This window comes from Neopsephotus bourkii, unplaced genomic scaffold, assembly GCF_033783945.1.
Source record: "Neopsephotus bourkii isolate Nb327-2 ecotype Australia unplaced genomic scaffold, CSIRO-AGI_Nbou_v1 NB_1139, whole genome shotgun sequence".
In the NCBI taxonomy this organism is placed as follows: Eukaryota; Metazoa; Chordata; class Aves; order Psittaciformes; family Psittacidae; genus Neopsephotus; species Neopsephotus bourkii.
In genome coordinates, this window is record NW_026901625.1 from 4407459 (window position 1) to 4425337 (window position 17879).

The window sequence follows — 17879 nt, forward strand, 5'->3', positions numbered from 1 at the left end:
GCACTGATGTGCTCATGTCCACCCTCTCATGGGGTTGCCTTTGAAATTACTGAGGATGACTGGCATTATCACTCAAGGTGTGACTATCCCTGTGGTGAGCAACGAAACATCAGAGATGCCTACAACCTCCAGACCTGCGGAGGGATGGGAGCAAGGGGAGCGCTGGGTGCTCCATGGGTGCCCACTAGCACCTGCAAGCTGAAGAAGCTGCTTGTAAGCTCTTCATCTCCTGCCTTAGGTGCTTGATTTTTGGGACTCAGTCTTGTTTCTCTTGGATTATCTACATCAGCTCCAGGTGACTCTGAATTGCTGTTCCCAGCACAGAAAGCCTTTACTGATAAGCAGAACTTAGTCTGCAGGGGCAACTGATCTCCATTTCCAGCCTGACCTAATGGTTCCTAATCCCCTGCTAATGCTTTGAAGGGTACCTTTTATTCCCAGGGGTGTACAAAGCTATGGGGGTAGCAGGGGCTGCTCCCAGCCATACACTGGAGTGCAGGCTCCTGCTTTTCAACAGTGAGGTGCTCAGTTTGCCCCTTATATTCATAACCCAAACTCTTCAAAGAGTTATTTAGAAAGGAGGAAGCTTGGAGAAGCCTCATCTTTCAATGTGCTTTGAAGCCAAGTTCCCCTCACCTGATGGGTTAATAGCCCTGGTTAGTGTCGAGATTGGCTTCAACCCAATTCAGTGGCTGTTTCCTTTAAAGCACCCAGAGCCCTTGGGTTGCGTCTGTTTTTAATGTGTTGCTGTGAAAAGGAAACACAATCTGCAGCGAAAGCCCCACTCCAACTGGGGCACGTTGGAGAATTACGTTAATCTCAAAATCGTCCAGCACCATTACTGGTATGGACTGAAATAATAACGAATAGGAGGCAGGTGCATCACGTCCCTGCACAGGAATCATCTGTCGTGCAGGCTAACAGCCCTGTGACAAGCTTCACCTACCAGAGCGAGAGGGAGCACGTGTGAGAGAAGGGGAGGCAGAGGGAGCAGCTGAGAAGGATCCCAGGGACTGATCCCACAGCCGAACGCAGGCTGCAGGAAGGACTCGGGTGAGCTGCGGCTTTGCCAGCACCAGGGAACACAAGGAGCTCTGCTGTGGCACCCGCAGGTGAGTGCTGGGCTCCTTGGGGTCACCTTCATAAGGCAGAGGAGGTGACTGATGGGGAGCCGCGGTCCCTGCTGGTTTCATGCTGGGGGAAAGGGGAGCACTGCGACCTTTTTGGGGCACTGGGGGATTCCTGGGGCAAGTCGGGGTGAATGGGGAGAGATGCCCCCTCTTTCCCATGGGGTTATTTCTGTTTTGGTTATTTCTTTGCTGTGTGCTGGCATCATTTTCTGGCTCTCAATGGCACTTTATAGCGCGCTTGGGAAAGGCGAGAGCTTGAAGGAGGACAACCTTCAGAAGGGATAGGATGGCATTCACAGCAGTGGGAGTCCTCTGGAGGTGCTGGATGTGAACTTGTGCCCAGGCACAGGTCAGGCAGGGCAGTACCACAACAACGCTGGGAATAATGTAAAGCTAAAGCAAGTGGGAAGGTGCCACATGCTGTGGCCTCCGAGGGTTTCAGAGGGATTTTCTTCCTATCTTCCTTTCAGTGTCAAACTTGCTGGCACATCAGGGCATGGAACATTAAAATAGCTCCTCATGAGGACTGGGTTTTCCTCATCTGTTGCTCCTGGCTCCTGGGGAAAGCAAATAAATCACAACGGGGAGGGTTTGTTATGTCTGGTTGTGTTGTGTTGTTGGGGAGGGGAAGAAATGAGAAGCAGCTTTGTAACTTGAATGCCTCCTGGCATCCAAACAGCACAATATAGTGGGTTTCAGTGCATGCAGTGAGCTTTATTAACCCTCCGCATGCCCAAGGGGTGGATGTGAAATGGTTCGGGTGTGCATAGTTGGTTTCAGCTGGACAAGAAGACTTTTGGCAAAGCACGGTGGCCATATGGGGTCAAGTGCAGGTGGTGCAGGCATGCCTGACTACGTTCGCTAAAGCACATGGTGGGGGAAGATGTTGTTGTCTTCAGCTCCTCAAGAAGTGCTGATGGGGTGATGTGTCTGATAATGAGTATGTTTAATTGTATCTTCGTTATCCATGATTTTGAGAACAAGGAAATTCCAGCGCTGGCCAGAAGATGCAGGAAAAATAGTTGTGAGAGCAGCTGTGGCAAGGGAAAGGGAGGAATGTCAGGTTTATGGGTAGCCAGGCTCCATCTAAATCACAGATCATGCTAGCATGTCACCTCCAGTCAGTCATGGATGCAAACAGATTAAATCAGTCTGAACAAGGGAATAGAAGGAATTCTGTACACTGTGGGAAGGAGGGGGCTAATCCTCAGTGTGAAAGCAGACCCTGCTGCTGCTTGAATTCATCACCCTGATTTTAATCTTTTCCTTATGTTGAGTTGCATCTCAGCATGTGAAAGTCCAGTTAACTGCAGTGGGGGTCCAATCGTGGCTCTGTGTGAACAGTGATGGACCTCAGCTTGTTGGTGACAAAGGGGACTCTGGCATCTTGAGTGTGGTCAGTAAAATAACCAAGGCTTTGAGCCTTAAAATAATACCTTAAATTTCTTTTGGGGTGTACAACACAGATGAGCTGGTCTTGAGGGTCTGGGCTGAGCACGGGCATCTTAGAATTGTAAAATGGTTTGGGTTGGAAGGGACCTTAAAGCTCATCCAGTTCCACCCCTGTACCATGGGCAGGGTCACCTTCCACTAGAACAGGTATCTCTAAAGAGCGCCAAGCTCCATCTTCCACTGAAATCAGAGGGAACTGTGAGTCCTCAATGCTCAATGCATCACGTTTATATAAAATCCAGTATTGTGAGTCCAGAAGACTCATTTAGGGCACCCCCATACATGGTGTATGTACATTCCTCATCCTAGTGCAGGGCATTCTCCTGCTAAAACCAAAATGCCATTCTGTGATCCGCTTGGTCCATTGCTTGATCTGAACAGAGAATGTCCTTTAACTGGTACATGACCAGCGAGATCAGCGCTCTCAGCCCACCTCATCTGATATGGCGTATTGGGTGGTTGTAGGGCTGCAGGTAGTCTTGACTGAATTTGGACCTTTATTCCATTTTCCATGCCCTTCTCCATCCTTGAATGCAATTTTTTGTGTTCTTGCACAGTGTTTATGGGGTTCTCATTGCTATTATGGCAAAATAGACTTTGAACCTGACTACTGAGCTTTGCATGTCTTCACCTTTTACATATCCCCGAGTATTTCTGCCCAAAAGCCTCCCTGACATCACCTTGACCTTCAGCCCAGTGACCATGCTGCAGGGGAATGGTTCAGCTCAGCCAAGTGACTCAAGTATTGACCTCGGTCATCTGCTCGTGAGCTGGAAAATCCAGTCAGCTTTTTGGACCTGCTATGTCCTGCTTTCTTCAATCCTTGCTTGAAGCCATGTGGTGGGCACCAACAGTCTATAGGAGGTGTTGTGCCCATTGTCACTGGTCAGACCGGGTCGCCTTCATCCTCATACACCAAAGAAGGGAATCGCAGGGAGAACAGAAGATCCGAAGGGCCTCATTTCCACATAAAATGCACTTTCAAATCCAGTCCTGAAATAACTGCCCTGCAGCTGTTGCCTCTTGACACTTCCTCACTGCCCTTCCTCAGTGGGATGAACTTGCTTCCAGGGCAAAACCCGTCCCCTTTGCAGTGGAAGCAGTGACCGCTGCTGAATGTACCCGGGCTTCCTTGTGACATTTTGCAGGTTTTCAGTGGTATGTGGTAGCTCATGCACTGGCATGCAGGGGTTAACAGGACTTTTGGGTGGGCGGGTGGCAAACAAACTGTGAAATGGAAGAAGGTCAGTCGCTTGGAGGAGTTTGCTCTGTCACAGATGGTTTTGAGTTATCAGCCCATCTGTAGGAGAGGTCTCCATTCCTTCCCAGCCAAGGAAACTGTAAAACCAGGGCAAATAAGGCAAAGTCTTATCAGGTCTGGCCTCGGTGGACCGGTCAGAATTGTGGCTCTTCTGGTACTTGCTAGATCCAACTGTCTTTCTAATTGGGAATTCCTCGGTTATTCAACCAGACCCCACCAGCTGAATGTGATTTGAGACTAAATATCATTGTCAGTGCAGTGCCAATGGGGAGCAAACCACTGGAAAGGGAGCAGCAGGAAGCCTTGTGGCTCTGGGAAGTGCAGATCCTTTGGCTGGGCTAACTCTCCTTAGGGGAAGGCTCTTGCTGCAGCTGATGAGCCCTCAATTCAGGTTTTGGTAGATGTCAATAACCGCTTCCTCTGGGAGTGTTCCCATGGCTTAGATGAGGTGTCTTTAGAGACTTGTGTAGCAAGTGGTTGTATTAAAGGTACTTAATGTTATGGCTACAGCACCCAGTCAATGTCTCAGGAAGCATCCTGATGGCCTAAAGGTGAAGAAAGATGCTGTGGGAAACTGCCAAGGATACGGATAGAAAACAGGATCTGCTACTGAGAGAGAGGGTTCTCCACTAGCAGGTGGAAAACCCTTGCTGGCTTCTTTTCTTGGCTTTTTAACTCTCAAATTGTTCATATCTTTGGTTTTGGAATTACTTCTACTTTTGTATCACTGTGAACATAACAAGGGATGCAGAACTCAGTGATCTCAGCCCAAGCATCAGCTTTTGAACAATTGCAGTTTCCTCTATTGGCATTGTTCTCTTAGGAACGGGGAAGGTGTAAACGCTGTCGCCAGCAATCACTGTCAAAAAGAAAGAAGGAATGAAGAAAATCACTCCAGAATTTAATAGTCACATTTATATATTAAATGGATTAAAATGGTGATCCCCAGCACTGCAAAGGTTTTGATCTCTGGATCAGAACAGCTGATGTGTGACAAATCATAGTGCTACTACCAGTGCCTTTTCGACTGAAACCTTATCTCAGATGAACAGAAATGGTGCTCTTTGTGGTTCTTCTCTCTTTGTCCTATTTAACATGAGTCTCAGCTACAGGACCAAGTTTTTGCTCTATGTTCCCTTCGTTAACCACAGATTTTAGAACTTGAGGCTTCTGATGGGAAACCAGAGGAAAACCTCATGTGAACCATGGTCACCGTGATAGAAATACTTTGATTGCCAACTGCAGGAACCAGCCCTTCACCTCAGAATTGAACATGAGGATTTGTTATGAATATGTGGGACACAATGCAAAGGGAATCAAGATTGCATGCTTGCAGCCAGAAGTGATGAAGGTAGACTTTCATGCTCAAAGAGAGCAGGCTTTGTTGTCTGCATGTACTGCTGCTGGGAGAAGGTAGCATTCAGTCCTAGACTGGCCATCTATGATCATCAGGAATTAAACAGAGGTACCTCTGCTTTCTGAGTAGGGGAAGGAAGTTTACAAATTGCAAGAGCTGACTGAAAACAAAGGATTTTAGGGCACAGTATGCAGCACTTGCACTTCTCGCGTAAACCGGTCCATGGAAACTGGTGGCCCTGGTGCTGCTCATGGGATCAGCCTGTGGCTTGGTTGGAAGGAAAGACTGCACTTTGAGATGCCTGTTTTGGCTGTAGCAGCGGAGCTGTTCCAGGAGGAGCTGTTTTTTTGTCAGACCTCTCAGAATAGCACAGACTGAAAGACTCTGGGTATGAAGGCGAAGCCCAGGCATGGTCACTCCATACAGAAGTGCAAGAACTCACTGTTTTGACTTCTCTGCTAAGGAGTGATGAGTACTAAGGACTTGTTGCCTCTGAGAACCAGTCTAATGGTGTGCCCTATGAAACTTGGATATACAGCTTGTCCCTTCTTTGGAGAAGCCATTGGTCATACAAATGCTTGTCCTTCTTCAAGGCACGAAGTCTTGACTGAGCTTGCATTTGGAAATCCAGTGTTGTCTTGACTGATGGTCACATCTGACCAAGCTGGCCCACTGCCTTGCTTGGGGCTTGCCAAAGACTCTGGGTTCAATGGCACCTCCCCTGGTCCTGTGGGAGGTGAGCCCCCTACAACTACACAGAGCAGACTGTGGGCAGGTCCTGAGCACAGACATAGCTTCTAGGAGAGGGGAGAGGTGTGAGCGGGACAGGAATCTGTCATTTCTTTTGCCACTGAGTGACATTTACAACAGGCTAATAAGGGGCACGGCTTCTTTCACACAGATCGCTAATACCTGTGCCCAAGAGACCTATTGAACAGCTATGAAGAGCTCTGTGGTCTGAGCCAACAGAAGAAGCCACCGTGGTCCTGGGAGATGCAGTATTGACTTTGAGCAGGACCATCTCAGAAGCTCAACCTGTAAAGCAGTGAGTTTGGTCATGTCCCGACTGAGTTTCGTGTGAGGGTGATAGAGAGCTGGGAGTGTGCCGTGTCCCCATCGCTCTCACTGTAGCCGGTGCTCTGTGGTGTTGTGGGTCTGAAAATGGGTGTAGATGTTCTGGGAGGAGTGGTGTCCTGTAGCGTACACTGGTTTCCCTGGGAAGATGGCAGGCTGCTGTAGCACTGCCATAACTATCCCACGTAGCTAACGTGGGACTTGTGGTTTGGGTACACTATGGTTTCTAATGTGTTTTGCACGCATTTCTTGGGGCAGTAAGTAGGGATATGTTGGTTTTTCCTAAAGGACATCTGTTGTATTCGCTCTGTGATCCTTGCTTGAAATTCATTGACTCTATGAAAATGCATGTCTGCTAGGCGAGAATTCATGGATGTGTTGTGGACATCGACAGGAACAGACTGACCTGTCCTTGTGTTGTCATCCCAAAGTGACCTGAGTTCACGCTTCAGTTCATTGCTGTTAGGGCTCCGTTGCTTTCCTTCACTTAGAAAATACAGCTGGTGCGTGTCTCCTTATGGCATTTTGTGTCAATGCCACTTTTGTAAACAAATAGCTATAGAGCGTATCTGGTGTATGTGTACGTAGCTTGTGGGCAGCATGAGCAATCACTTATAGTCATAATCCCCGAGGCAGAAGAGAAGATCAAATTAAGTATAGATTTACCGAAGGAATAAGTCACACAAAATCTGATCCTTGGGCATTCCTCCCCACTCTCCATAAGACCTCAATTCATCACTGGAGTGCTTGTGACGTTCCCCTCTCTGACATGCCCAGGAGTTTGCATGGAGCTGCGCTTCTGCAGTTGCTGGCCTTCAGTTCCATGGTTCTAACCGAACTCTTAGAGATTTTCCTTTAAAAGTCTTCTGAAATAGGAAGACTCAACTTCAAAATATTACTTAAAGTCAACAAATCATAGAATGGGTTGGGTTGGAAAGGACCTTAAGATCACCCAGTTCCAACCCCCTGCCATGGGCAGGGACACCTTCCACTAGGCCAGGTTGCCCAAACAGAAAGCCCACCCAAACCTGAAAGAGCAATTTGAGGTGAGAGATGCTTCTTCTCAGTGAGTGTCTGGGTCTCTGGTGTAAAGCATGGCAAGGATTCGAGACTGAGCTCACAACGCTTTGGTGTTTTGTTTAGGACATTGCTTATGTCAGGACTGTCCTGATCTTTAGGAATTACAAAAAGAACTAGACTGCTGCATCTGCTGCTGATTGATTTGTTGTAATTATTCAAGTCTTCTACTGCCATCTGTGCTAATGGCTTTGTACTCCTCATCACTCACGGGATGTGGTACCTCCCATGGCTCTGTACCCATCACCTCTACATGAACCACTCCATGCCTGTCACTTCTCCACAAGTCCGGTTAATTTTGCTCACTGGCCTCTGCCAGCAATTATGTCACATCTTGTCTGTGTGTTCCACTGTCCTGAACCTCGTAAATAACTACTTGTGACACCACGAGTGCCTCCAAACCCTGTGACTCCAAAACGTTTTGCTTATTCGCTGAGCTGATTTATGGCCCTATCACTAATGTCCAGTCCGGCTGCAAAAGGGAATGGGCTCTTGCTCTGCCTCGGCCAGCCAGAATGATAGATGGACAAGCTGAAGAGCAGACCTCCCATCCCATCAGGCTACCTGGTTTATTTTGGTAGGTTAAAAATAGCCTCACTAGCCAAGGGCTTGCTCCTCCTCTGCGTTCAAAGCTGTGGAAACTCTGCTACTACCTCCAAAGGGGACATCTCTGCAGCCTTCTGCCTGGGGTGAGGAATATCCAAGCCTTGATTATGAACGAGCCTAATGCATAACAAGGATGTGTTTTTCAGAGGAGTGAGATTGTTGAGCCACTTCCAGTATTAGCCCTCTTGTGCGGGGGATGTTGGTCAACAGCATTTCCCCTAGAGAGGAGTAGGTTGCCTTTTGGAAGTATTTGCCTCTGTTGAATAAATAGCAACCTCTGTGATCATCTTAATCCGGACACCCATATTGGAAGCGCCTGTGAGTGAAGATGTGATTTACACTGTGGCAATTTTGGGAAGGCTTTTGCTGTCTTCCATTTCTTTTAAAAGATGCTATGATTTCTTTTTCTGGGGTTGACCTGAAGTCAAAGCAAAACCGTGGTTATTCGTGAAACAAGGGAGTAGAAATGCTAACAGTAAGCAGGGCAGGGTCTGAATGGCTCTGCCACCTGATATGTTATTTTCTGGGCCTCTTTTAACACAGAGGACACTAGAAAATGCAGTGTGGTTGGGTTAATTCTGCAGAAGGAATGTTGTCTCGCATATCCTGGCACTGTTATTTTAACTGCGCAATCAATGTGTGGCATTACCATGCTCCTGTCTCGCCCTCCAGAAGGTATGAATTCACAGGAGTTTCAGCACTCACAGCAGCTTATCTTTAATCCAAGTGGATTTCTGGGATATTTCAGGCCCTATAAACTCAGCAGTTTACACATAGTGCACATAGTTCATGTTGTACATTGAGAGAAGATGTATATGGTGCCTATCACCACCTATACAATCATCAGTATTTGTTTCCTTTTATAAACTAGGTTTGGATGTAGCCCTCTCTCAATAGGTTAGCATTAAATGTATATCCACAGTCGCTCTGGACTGAGAACAATCACTGGTACCATAAGCAACAGGTTTCTTAGTGGCTTTGAACCTGAGAATTTGGACCATGTTTGTGTTTCAGTGTAGATGCTCGTCAGTGTTGCCAAGTGTGGAGGGGAAGAAGTCAGGAGTAGCAAAGAGTAAATGTGAGTGTAACATCATAAGAGCTTAGGGGAATGCCTCTGCTAGCTAATGTCAAGCAATCATGTTTGTTGAAAGTTGTAAGCATTAGACACTTCAGCCCCAGGGGTGGTGACATGTTTAGGAAGATAAAAGGCTGCAAAAGGCAATAGGGGATTAGAATGTTTACTATTAATACAGTTCATTGCTTTGGAGGACAAATTACATCCATCAGAAGAGGGTGATCAAGAGTCTCTGAAAATCTCTGCTATTTGCTGTGCAATGCCCTGCCCGCTGCAGGCAGGGTGCCCTGGAATCATCTTCGTTTCAAGTCTGGTTTGTGTCTTTTTCCCTCCCACAAGCTTTTCTTCCCCTTCACTGGCAATTTTTACACCACCTACCAGTGGTTCGCAGCAGTAACTGTGGGCATGTGCCAAAATAGCAGCACACAAAAGCTGGAACACTCGTGTGGAAACCTCTTGTTTTGGTGGGTAGCAACAAGTCACCCACGCCAGACCAGGAGGTGAGAGAAAGCCAGGTCTTGGCTGTTGTTCACACAGTCCCATGTATAATTTCCCATTCCTGTTTCTTGTGCATGTCCACTGAAGTCCATAGGCTCACAGAATGGTTTTCCAAGTTAGGAGTTAGGAGATTTGGATAGTAGGCAGAGCCCTAAAATAAGATTTGTGTTGTCACAAAGTCAGTATCACACAGATCATGCAGCTCCAAGCTAGATGTACGATAAGGAGGCATTGGGGTCCTGCTCTGAGTTTTCATCGGGTGCAGTGTGGCAACACCAGGCTGGATGGGTGTCTGATGTAAGGAACTGAATTAGTCATAGGTGTGCTGACAAAGTCCCTCTGCCTTTTCAAGCTGTTCAAAGTTGCCTGCTTTTGTGTGCCTTTGTTGACTGAAGGAGGGCAGGAGGTAAATGGAGACGCAGCATTAATGCCACATGGGAATCTAATCTAATTGCTCTTTCAGAGCTTCGGTAAGTCTAGAGTTTCTGAGCATCTCTCATGTGACAAGAAATCTGCCTTCACAGTTTGCTTGCAGGATGGTGATGTGTTACATTACATGTCGTCCAGTTTATAAATACAGGGGGAGAGACACCTTTGGCAGAAGGTCACACGAGTGATCTGTAACAATAAGTAGTTAATGCCAAGTTCACGCTTTACCATTTCCTTCCAAAGTAAGTAGTAGCTTTTAGTGTGCTCTCAGGTCTGTTGCTAATTTAGACAAGCTAATTTAGATCAGGAGGTGCTGCTGCTTCATGCCCCAGTTTAGACATCCATCTCTGGCTTTCTTCTCAGCAACTGCTCTTGCCATCCATCAGAACTCACCACATGAGTGCCATGTGGTGTAATATTTGCCTGAAACACGAGAGGAGGTCTTTGGAGGAAAGCCAGGTGACATGGAGATGGAAGAGGTGACAGAGGGATGCTGTTACATGTGTGTATTTCCCATTTAGCCCTGCTAGCCATTTTCATACCTGGTTTGTGTTGGTTCAGAGCTGTGTCATCATGTGTTCATTGGCAAGCCTTTCTCAGCTTGGCTGCTAGGATGTGGCAAGTGAGGAAGGGCAAATGGTGTCATAAAAGTGAGCATTCCCCTTGGGAACTGTCAATAATGAAATGATTTGTCTCTTTCACAGGAGAACCTGTAGCCTGTTTGTGCTGACCAGGGGCAGCTGAGCAAAGCATCATGACAAGCCGTCAGGAAGGTGAGAGAACAGATGCAGCTGTGGAAGTTCCTAGTGGTACCCATGGGAATGAACCCAACTTGCTTTTCTTGTTCAGCAATCTGCTATCTGCCTCACCACCATAAGGAGAGACACCGGTAACTGGCCCATCAGGTTCTGCTGACCTCTGCAATGGTGTCTTTCTTATGCTAGATTTGGAAGTTTTCTATAATAACTGATGTAGAGCCTGCTCATGGCTGGACCTCTGATGCTTCAGCCTTTGGACATGCTTCCAGCCTCCATTCCTTGCAATGGCCGTGTCCTTTATAATCCAAGAGGAGCTGAGTAGGAACAGTCCCAGAGAGACGATGCAGGCTGATTGTTTCTAAAGGACAAACATGCTATTTAATGGAATGTATTTTTCCTTGACTTTTCCTTTCTAGTAAAACCCCTCAAGAAATCTTTGGTCCCGGGAGTTCTCATCACCCAGTTTGTGGATGAGGTTCCAGAGGGATGCAGTACACCTGACTTTGAGCGGAAACCTGTCTCTCTGACATTGGAGGAAGGTGAGAGTCTTAAATAACAGTCAAAGCCACAGTCCTGGAGACTTGACTCCATGTCTCACCTACATGAAACCATCATTGCTGTTAAATCAAGCTCCTTTCTGAACAGATTTGACTAAACCATAAGAGTAGTTCTGTATGGCCCAAGTCTTTGTTGTATGGTTGACAATTTCATCAGTACTGACAGAGGTCTCCTGAGCTTTCATTAGTGCCTGCAAGATCAGAATCTGGCTCCTAATGAATGCAGCAATCCAGAAAATCCTACAGGAAGCTCTCTCAGTATTTTGCAGCAAAAGATGAAGGACATTGAAAAAGTTGGGGTTTTCCTGTTGAGCTAGCTTGTATTATGAGTGTTCAGCACTAAAATTAACTGCTTTTTAAAGGCAGCTGTACTGCTTGCAGCTGCACTGCTTGCAGATGCAAGAAGCAATATGGATCTTGCATAGAGTACAGAAAAGGCAGCGCCTTAGAGCTGAGACCGAAGGCAATGGGAAGCCTCCCAGTAATGTCTTCACTTGCAGAGTGATTGAGTCATTTTGGGTTTGGTTGGGTTTTGGAGTGGAGTGGCCTGAGGAGCGCGTGTGGCTCCTCTTTCCTCATAAGTCTGAACCCATCCTGGCAGCCTGGATTTCAGTGTTGGCACACTCGTGCGTTGTTTCCCTAGCCATTGAGATGTTCTGAATGAGCACAGTGGCCTCTAGTGGTACATCCCTCCTGCTCCACTAGCTTCCCCTCGCTCAGCCATGAGCCACGGGGTGCTCACTCACCCTCTCTAACGTTTCCAAATGAGTTCATTTACAGTAGGTTCCTCGTGGTTCATATACAAAACATTAGGGTATTCAGGCACGATGAGTGTCTTTCATTATATCATCATTGCCCCATTGCAGTCAGTGCATGGCAGAGCTGACACTCCTAGCTGGGGAGCTGTCTTGGGACAGATGGCAAGCATGGGGAACTGCAACCAGAATGACTAAAATTTGACAAAGGCATAATCAGAGTTTAATAATAGTGCTGCAATCTCAGGAAAAGTCCGAAGATGCCTTTTGATAAGAATCTGCTGGCGGCAGCTTTTGCTGCATCAAGTGAGTGTTTTGGTGGTGACTGCAGAAGGGTGTGGGAAGCATCTCAAGACTGCCTGGAGAGAGCTTTGTGTTGGTCATCTGAAGGCCAAAACTATTGCAAAAGAAAGGTAGTAATTATTCCCACCCTGAGCTACGTCCATGGATAACTCATCTCCATTTCTGTTGCCCTGTGACAGACACTCCCACTTACCTACATGAGTCACTTCTCTGGTCTGTTGGTTTATAGTGCTTCTAATGTATTTGAAGCCTTCTGGAAGAAAAGCTTTGCACTGGGCAGTGGTAAAGCTGTTGGAGATGTTTGTGGCCAGCTGCAGAATACTCAGGTTCTTAGGGGAGCAGAGAGGAGAGAGCTCACAGGCAAACTCCATCCTCTTCTTCCTCCCTTGCCTCTTCAAACAGCAGAGCCTGGTGTGGTTGGAGTACAAAGTGGTGCCAGGCTAGCAGATGAGGAAGAAGCTGCAGAAGGATGACATATAGGGAGTCCAGGGTGAAACATCGAACCCTGCATGGGTGCTCCCAGTTGTGGTACAGTATGGTCTGTTCAGAACACGTTTTCTTCAGTGTGCAGAAGGGATATTTTCCTTTTTCCACCTTGTATTAAATCCAAGCTTATCCAAATGAGAGATCAGGAGCTGCAACTATTCACAGATGAACTTTACTGATGTCTAGAGACAGGGGACTCCAGCACAGCGAGTCCTTTGTTACTAAACATCCTGCCCAGCATGGTCCCATCAAAGGGGAGGAATGGGAACTTGTCGTGTGATCAGGATGGATCTGGGCATTTCATGGCTGTGGTATAAGTAGTGCACGCAAGTTGCCAGAAGCAAGTCTAGGCTGAACTTGCTATAGCATCATTGAATTCAGAGCTGATCAGTGGATCTGTGCAGTCATGTCTGCAGGCTAAGACCACGTGGTGAAGGCCTTTTATGATTGAATACAGATAAACCTGGACTTGGGCTTATAACTGCTTGCTCTTTGGCCCTGCTCAAATATTGAGGGAGATGAAAATCAGACCAAGACACCAAAGAATTGCTCTTTTGGCTGCGTAACTTCCTATCTGTGTGGCTGTGCGATAAACCCACATTGACCATGTGGGTCAGTGGTGAATTCATTCACCAAGTCAGTGGTGAATTTTAGAGGTGAGTTTTCAAGTTATCCCTTTGAAAGCCAGTAAGTTAGAGTGGAGATTATGGCAGATGGCTTGCAGTGATTTTGGCATTTAGTACAACTTTAACTGATAATTTAGGTGTCTTTTAAAAAGGAAAACAAAAAGATAGAATTGCCTAAACCAGAGATGTCTCACTCTGGGGATCATGCTATTGATAACATAAGGGGCTTGCCATGAAAGTCTTCATGTTCAAGCCTGTCTTAACTAATTTCTTGCCTCTTTTCAAAGGTAAAAATGCCATCTTCAGAGCTGTGGTCATAGGTGTCCCAACCCCTGATGTGAAATGGACGCGTGCACAAGGCCGAATGGATGACCCTGCCAAATATGAAACATTCTTCGATAGCGTTACAAATGAATTCATTCTGCAGGTAAATATCAACTATTTCAGACAGGACTCATGGAAGCAGGAGAGCAATGGAAAGGAAAAACCTGCAGTGGGCTGATAGAGATGTGATTGGAGACCCCATAGCAGCCTTCCAGTATCTGAAGGGGGCCTATAAGGATGCTGGGGATGGACTCTTCATTAGGGACTGTAGTGATAGGACAAGGGGTGATGGGTTAAAACTTAAACAGGGGAAGTTTAGACTGGATATGAAGAGGATGTTCTTTACTGTAAGGGTGGTGAGGCACTGGAATGGGTTGTCCAGGGAGGTTGTGAATGCTCCATTCCTGGTGGTGTTCAAGGCCAGGTTGGACAGAACCTTGGGTGCCATGGTTTAGTGTGAGGTGCCCCTGCCCATGGAACTGGATGATCTTAAGGTCCTTTCCAACCCTAACTGCTCTATGGTTCTATGTCACCAGATCTGAGATATCATGAAGAGAAGCAAATAAAGCTCTTTGGAGTAGTTCTGGGAACAGGAGGAAGATCTGAGATGTCACTGAGCAGCTGTTAGAAGCTGAGCGGGTGTGAACTGATTCACAGCACATCCCTGCGAGCTTTCACTGTGTTCTTCTTTTTAAGATAAACAAACTCACTGCAAAAGACAGTGATTTGTATCGTTGCTTTGCTGTGAATGAATATGGGGAAGCTTCATGCTCTGCTGGCCTCAGGATCATACAAGGTAGGATTGACAGGTTCTGTGCTCCAAAGGTCTGTTGGGCTCAAGTACTTTTGCTGTCCTTTGGGGGTGGGTGCCCAGAGCATTGTCCAAGTATCCTTGGTGTGAAGGTCTACTTTTTCCCTCACTGAGAACTGGAGCTCCCCTGTGACACCCCCAGTTTGGTCACTCAATGACAGTATGAGGCAAGGGAGGAGAAAGTGGTATTATTGTCACCACACTGGAACATAATCAGGCACTCTGGATTTAGTGTCAAAGTGGCTTAGTCCTTTCTTTATAGCATTGAATGAAGCAGTCTTTTGAGAGGGATCCATCCCACATCAGATGCCACCTGACCTCAGTTCCTGCCTTCTCATTATAGTCAGTGCAGTGAAATGGGCACTTTGTGGTTAAATATAACTGATCCATTCTTGTCATTGGTTTACTGCTGTTAGTATGAATTATGGCTTGTTCTGATCTGTTTTGTTTTCAGTTGGCTTTAAGAGGAAAGCAAAATACGTCCCTGTTCATGCTGCTGATGGTAAGTTTGCTAGATTGCTCCTTTCTTTTGAGGCAGGGGGTCAAAGCTAATACTCTCTCTACCCCATTATTACTGCCCCAGACTTGTAAAGTGAGAGAAGGTTTAATGGATCTTTCATGTTCTGTTGTCTCTGTTTACTGTTTACCTTTGGGAAAACTGATGATTTTAGGCATGGCTTTGAGCTGTTCTAGTTAATGATTCAGGAATCATTAGTGCTAGAAAAGGGTTTTGTGATGTCAAATACAACCGGATCCAACATGTTAACACAGCTGGGAGACAGTAGGTTTCTTGAGTGTCCTCTCTAGAAAGAGAGGAATCACTAGGAAGTGGTGGACTTTAATGGCATCAAATGACATGAAGATGGCAGAGAAAACTGGCTCCAAGTTTCATGCCGAGTGGGAAAAAATCACCAGAGATGAACAGCATCAATAGAATGGCCTGTGGCCAGGGGCTATTTTGCATTATTATGTTTTGGGGGGTAAAGTTTACACTGTTGGGTATCTGAATGTTTCTTGTTCCCCCTCCTGCTGTAATAGAGTTAAAGAAGACGCTTGAGGACTCCAGGAAGCGGCTGAGGAAGCGGTAAGCCTCCCCAACAAAGGCCATAGTTACACTTCCTAAAGGTTTCTTGAGGATAGGGGACAGCTTCATAGATCTTGAAGGCAACAACACCTCTTGGTTCCGATCCCTTCATTCCCCAGGAGGGAACCCCCAAAGATTGCCTCATGGGAATGACCTCGGAGTGTGCCAGCTCCTGAACTGTGCTGAGAAATTACCTGGGAGAGGGCAAGTTAGCCTGCACCAAACGGTGCTGGTGACTGCTGCTGATTGAACAGTGTACAACTGCCTATATGGCCCAGGGCAAGACTGTTCTCTGGCAGCAGTTAATGTGTAGTACAGATGCAGCAAACCTGCTCTGTAAGAGTCCCATTCTTTCTTGCCTACATCACCAGGGCCAAGTGAACTACAGAACTGACAAAGAGAGATGAAAGAGGCTTAGGCATAGAAAACCAAGACCTTTTGTTGTCTGTCAAAATGTCTAGATATATTTTTTTCCCCTGGTTCTAAGGGCCCCAGCACCAAAACCCAAACCCTTGGATAAAGAAGCAGTCTGGCAATTGCTGCTGCATGCAGATAAGAGAGACTATGAGAAAATCTGCATCAAATATGGAATTGTTGACTTCCGTGGGATGCTGAAAAAGCTGCAGGAGCTGAGGAAGGACGCGGAGAGTGAACAAGGAGAGGTAAAATAAACTGCAACCCTAGAAGGCACTGATCTTGTCAAACTAGAGAGTCCTATAGTTTCACAGGAGATTCTTTAAATAGGTTAAACCTTCCTAAATTGCTTTGTAGATGCAACTATTGTATGACAGAGGATGCTTTCTGGCAAAGTTTTAAAGGACTCCTACTTCTCTACTCATACAGATGAAAATGCTAATAGTTCTAAAGTTCAGTTCGTAAGTTTTGGGAGTTACACTGAACGTAAGGTAATGCTAAGATCTGTGTTTGGTTGTCCCTGATGGGAATTTGGATGCCCAATTGACAAGTTACACACCTGAGAGTCAAAACTGACTTTCACGTAGAGGGACATGTAGAAACCTGGGCAGTGGTTGCATAGTGTGTGAATGGCCAGGAGGGAGCATGTAAAATATAACTTGCCTACAGGAGAAAACTGTGGAAACTTAGAGCTGATTCTTCCATTCACTTGGAGGTAGCTCTTTTCCATGCAGATATAAAGCAGATTTCAGATTAGTTTGACAGCTGAAGAGCTTCTGTTGTGGCAGCCTTCTCATTTATGAGCTTCTTGTGTTTTTCTTTGCAGCTAATACACAGTATCAAAAACTTCAAGCACATCCAAGTCACCAAGGATGGAAAAGCTACTTTCAGCCTGGAGATGGACCTGAAAAGCAGAAAAAGCAAAGTCTATCTGCTTAAGGTGAGGGAGCAACATCACTTGGCCAGTTCATAGCAGCCACTGAAGTCATCTTCACCATTAAATGCTTGATCTGGGCAGTGGTTGAGAGGAAATAAGCTTCTTAAAGTTGTCTGTCCATTGAGGAACCCTTGGCTGGTCAGGGAGAAGTGTTGATGTGGGGGTCCAGGTGCATCTTTGGTGGTGAATATCACTTGGGATTTGTAGCCCTTCAAGTACAGGGAAGCAGTCGGTTACTGATATACTTTTGACTTCAAGAGCTCTTCCAGTAAAAGGAAATTCAAACAGTGTCTTTCAGGCTGCAGAAATTCTGCAGTCTTATCGAAGAACACCAGGCCCATTTTATGCACTTTCTAGAGTGTTATTCCACTAAAATTTACTTCTGTGAAAGAAGATCTCAAGGAAGTAAAACATCCTGTTGAGTTGTGTGGTTATTGCAGTGTAATGCCCAGGTTGATCAGTGCTGTGGATGTTTTTTTGTTGTTAGTGGCTTTAATACAAGGGAAATTGGAATCCATTGAAGAGGAGGTCAGACTAGCTCTATGAACTTCCAAATCAAATGCATGGCATGAAGTCTATGCAGCCGCAATGTGGAGAAGTAACCAAAGTGATACAGAAAGGTAGTGAACTCACCTGCCTATCTATCTGTGAGGATGCTAAAATCTAAGCAGAAGAAAGCACTTTGTCTTCAAGGTTATAGTAACTGTGTATTGCTTAAGCCCCAAAACCCCATGTGAGCTAGTATTGTTTTGCCTAATTTGAGAGCCTGATGCTCTGTTCCATGCAGGCCTTACTGCATGTAGCATTGCCCGGGTGTTCCTTAAGCAATGAGTCCACTGTGAGTAGCAATAGGGTTGAAATCTGT

The 17879-nt window shown here is 46.2% G+C and overlaps 1 protein-coding gene across 4 annotated transcripts in view; it reads left to right on the top strand.

Annotated features, from left to right (window-relative positions):
* Nucleotides 1-726: 726 nt before the first annotated feature.
* IGFN1 (immunoglobulin like and fibronectin type III domain containing 1) overlaps nucleotides 727-17879 on the top strand; it is a 212574-nt gene continuing 195421 nt past the window's right edge. The window contains exons 1-10 of one of the 4 annotated variants that reach the window (XM_061363116.1): nucleotides 727-1112; nucleotides 6102-6245; nucleotides 10664-10732; nucleotides 11134-11256; nucleotides 13732-13871; nucleotides 14465-14564; nucleotides 15034-15081; nucleotides 15618-15663; nucleotides 16151-16325; nucleotides 16904-17017. In XM_061363116.1, coding sequence (XP_061219100.1) covers nucleotides 10714-10732; nucleotides 11134-11256; nucleotides 13732-13871; nucleotides 14465-14564; nucleotides 15034-15081; nucleotides 15618-15663; nucleotides 16151-16325; nucleotides 16904-17017 — 765 coding nt within the window. In that variant the 5' untranslated portion in view covers nucleotides 727-1112; nucleotides 6102-6245; nucleotides 10664-10713. The remainder of the gene's footprint in view (nucleotides 1113-6101; nucleotides 6246-10663; nucleotides 10733-11133; nucleotides 11257-13731; nucleotides 13872-14464; nucleotides 14565-15033; nucleotides 15082-15617; nucleotides 15664-16150; nucleotides 16326-16903; nucleotides 17018-17879) is intronic. The other 3 variants (XM_061363117.1, XM_061363118.1, XM_061363119.1) reach the window with 3 other exon arrangements.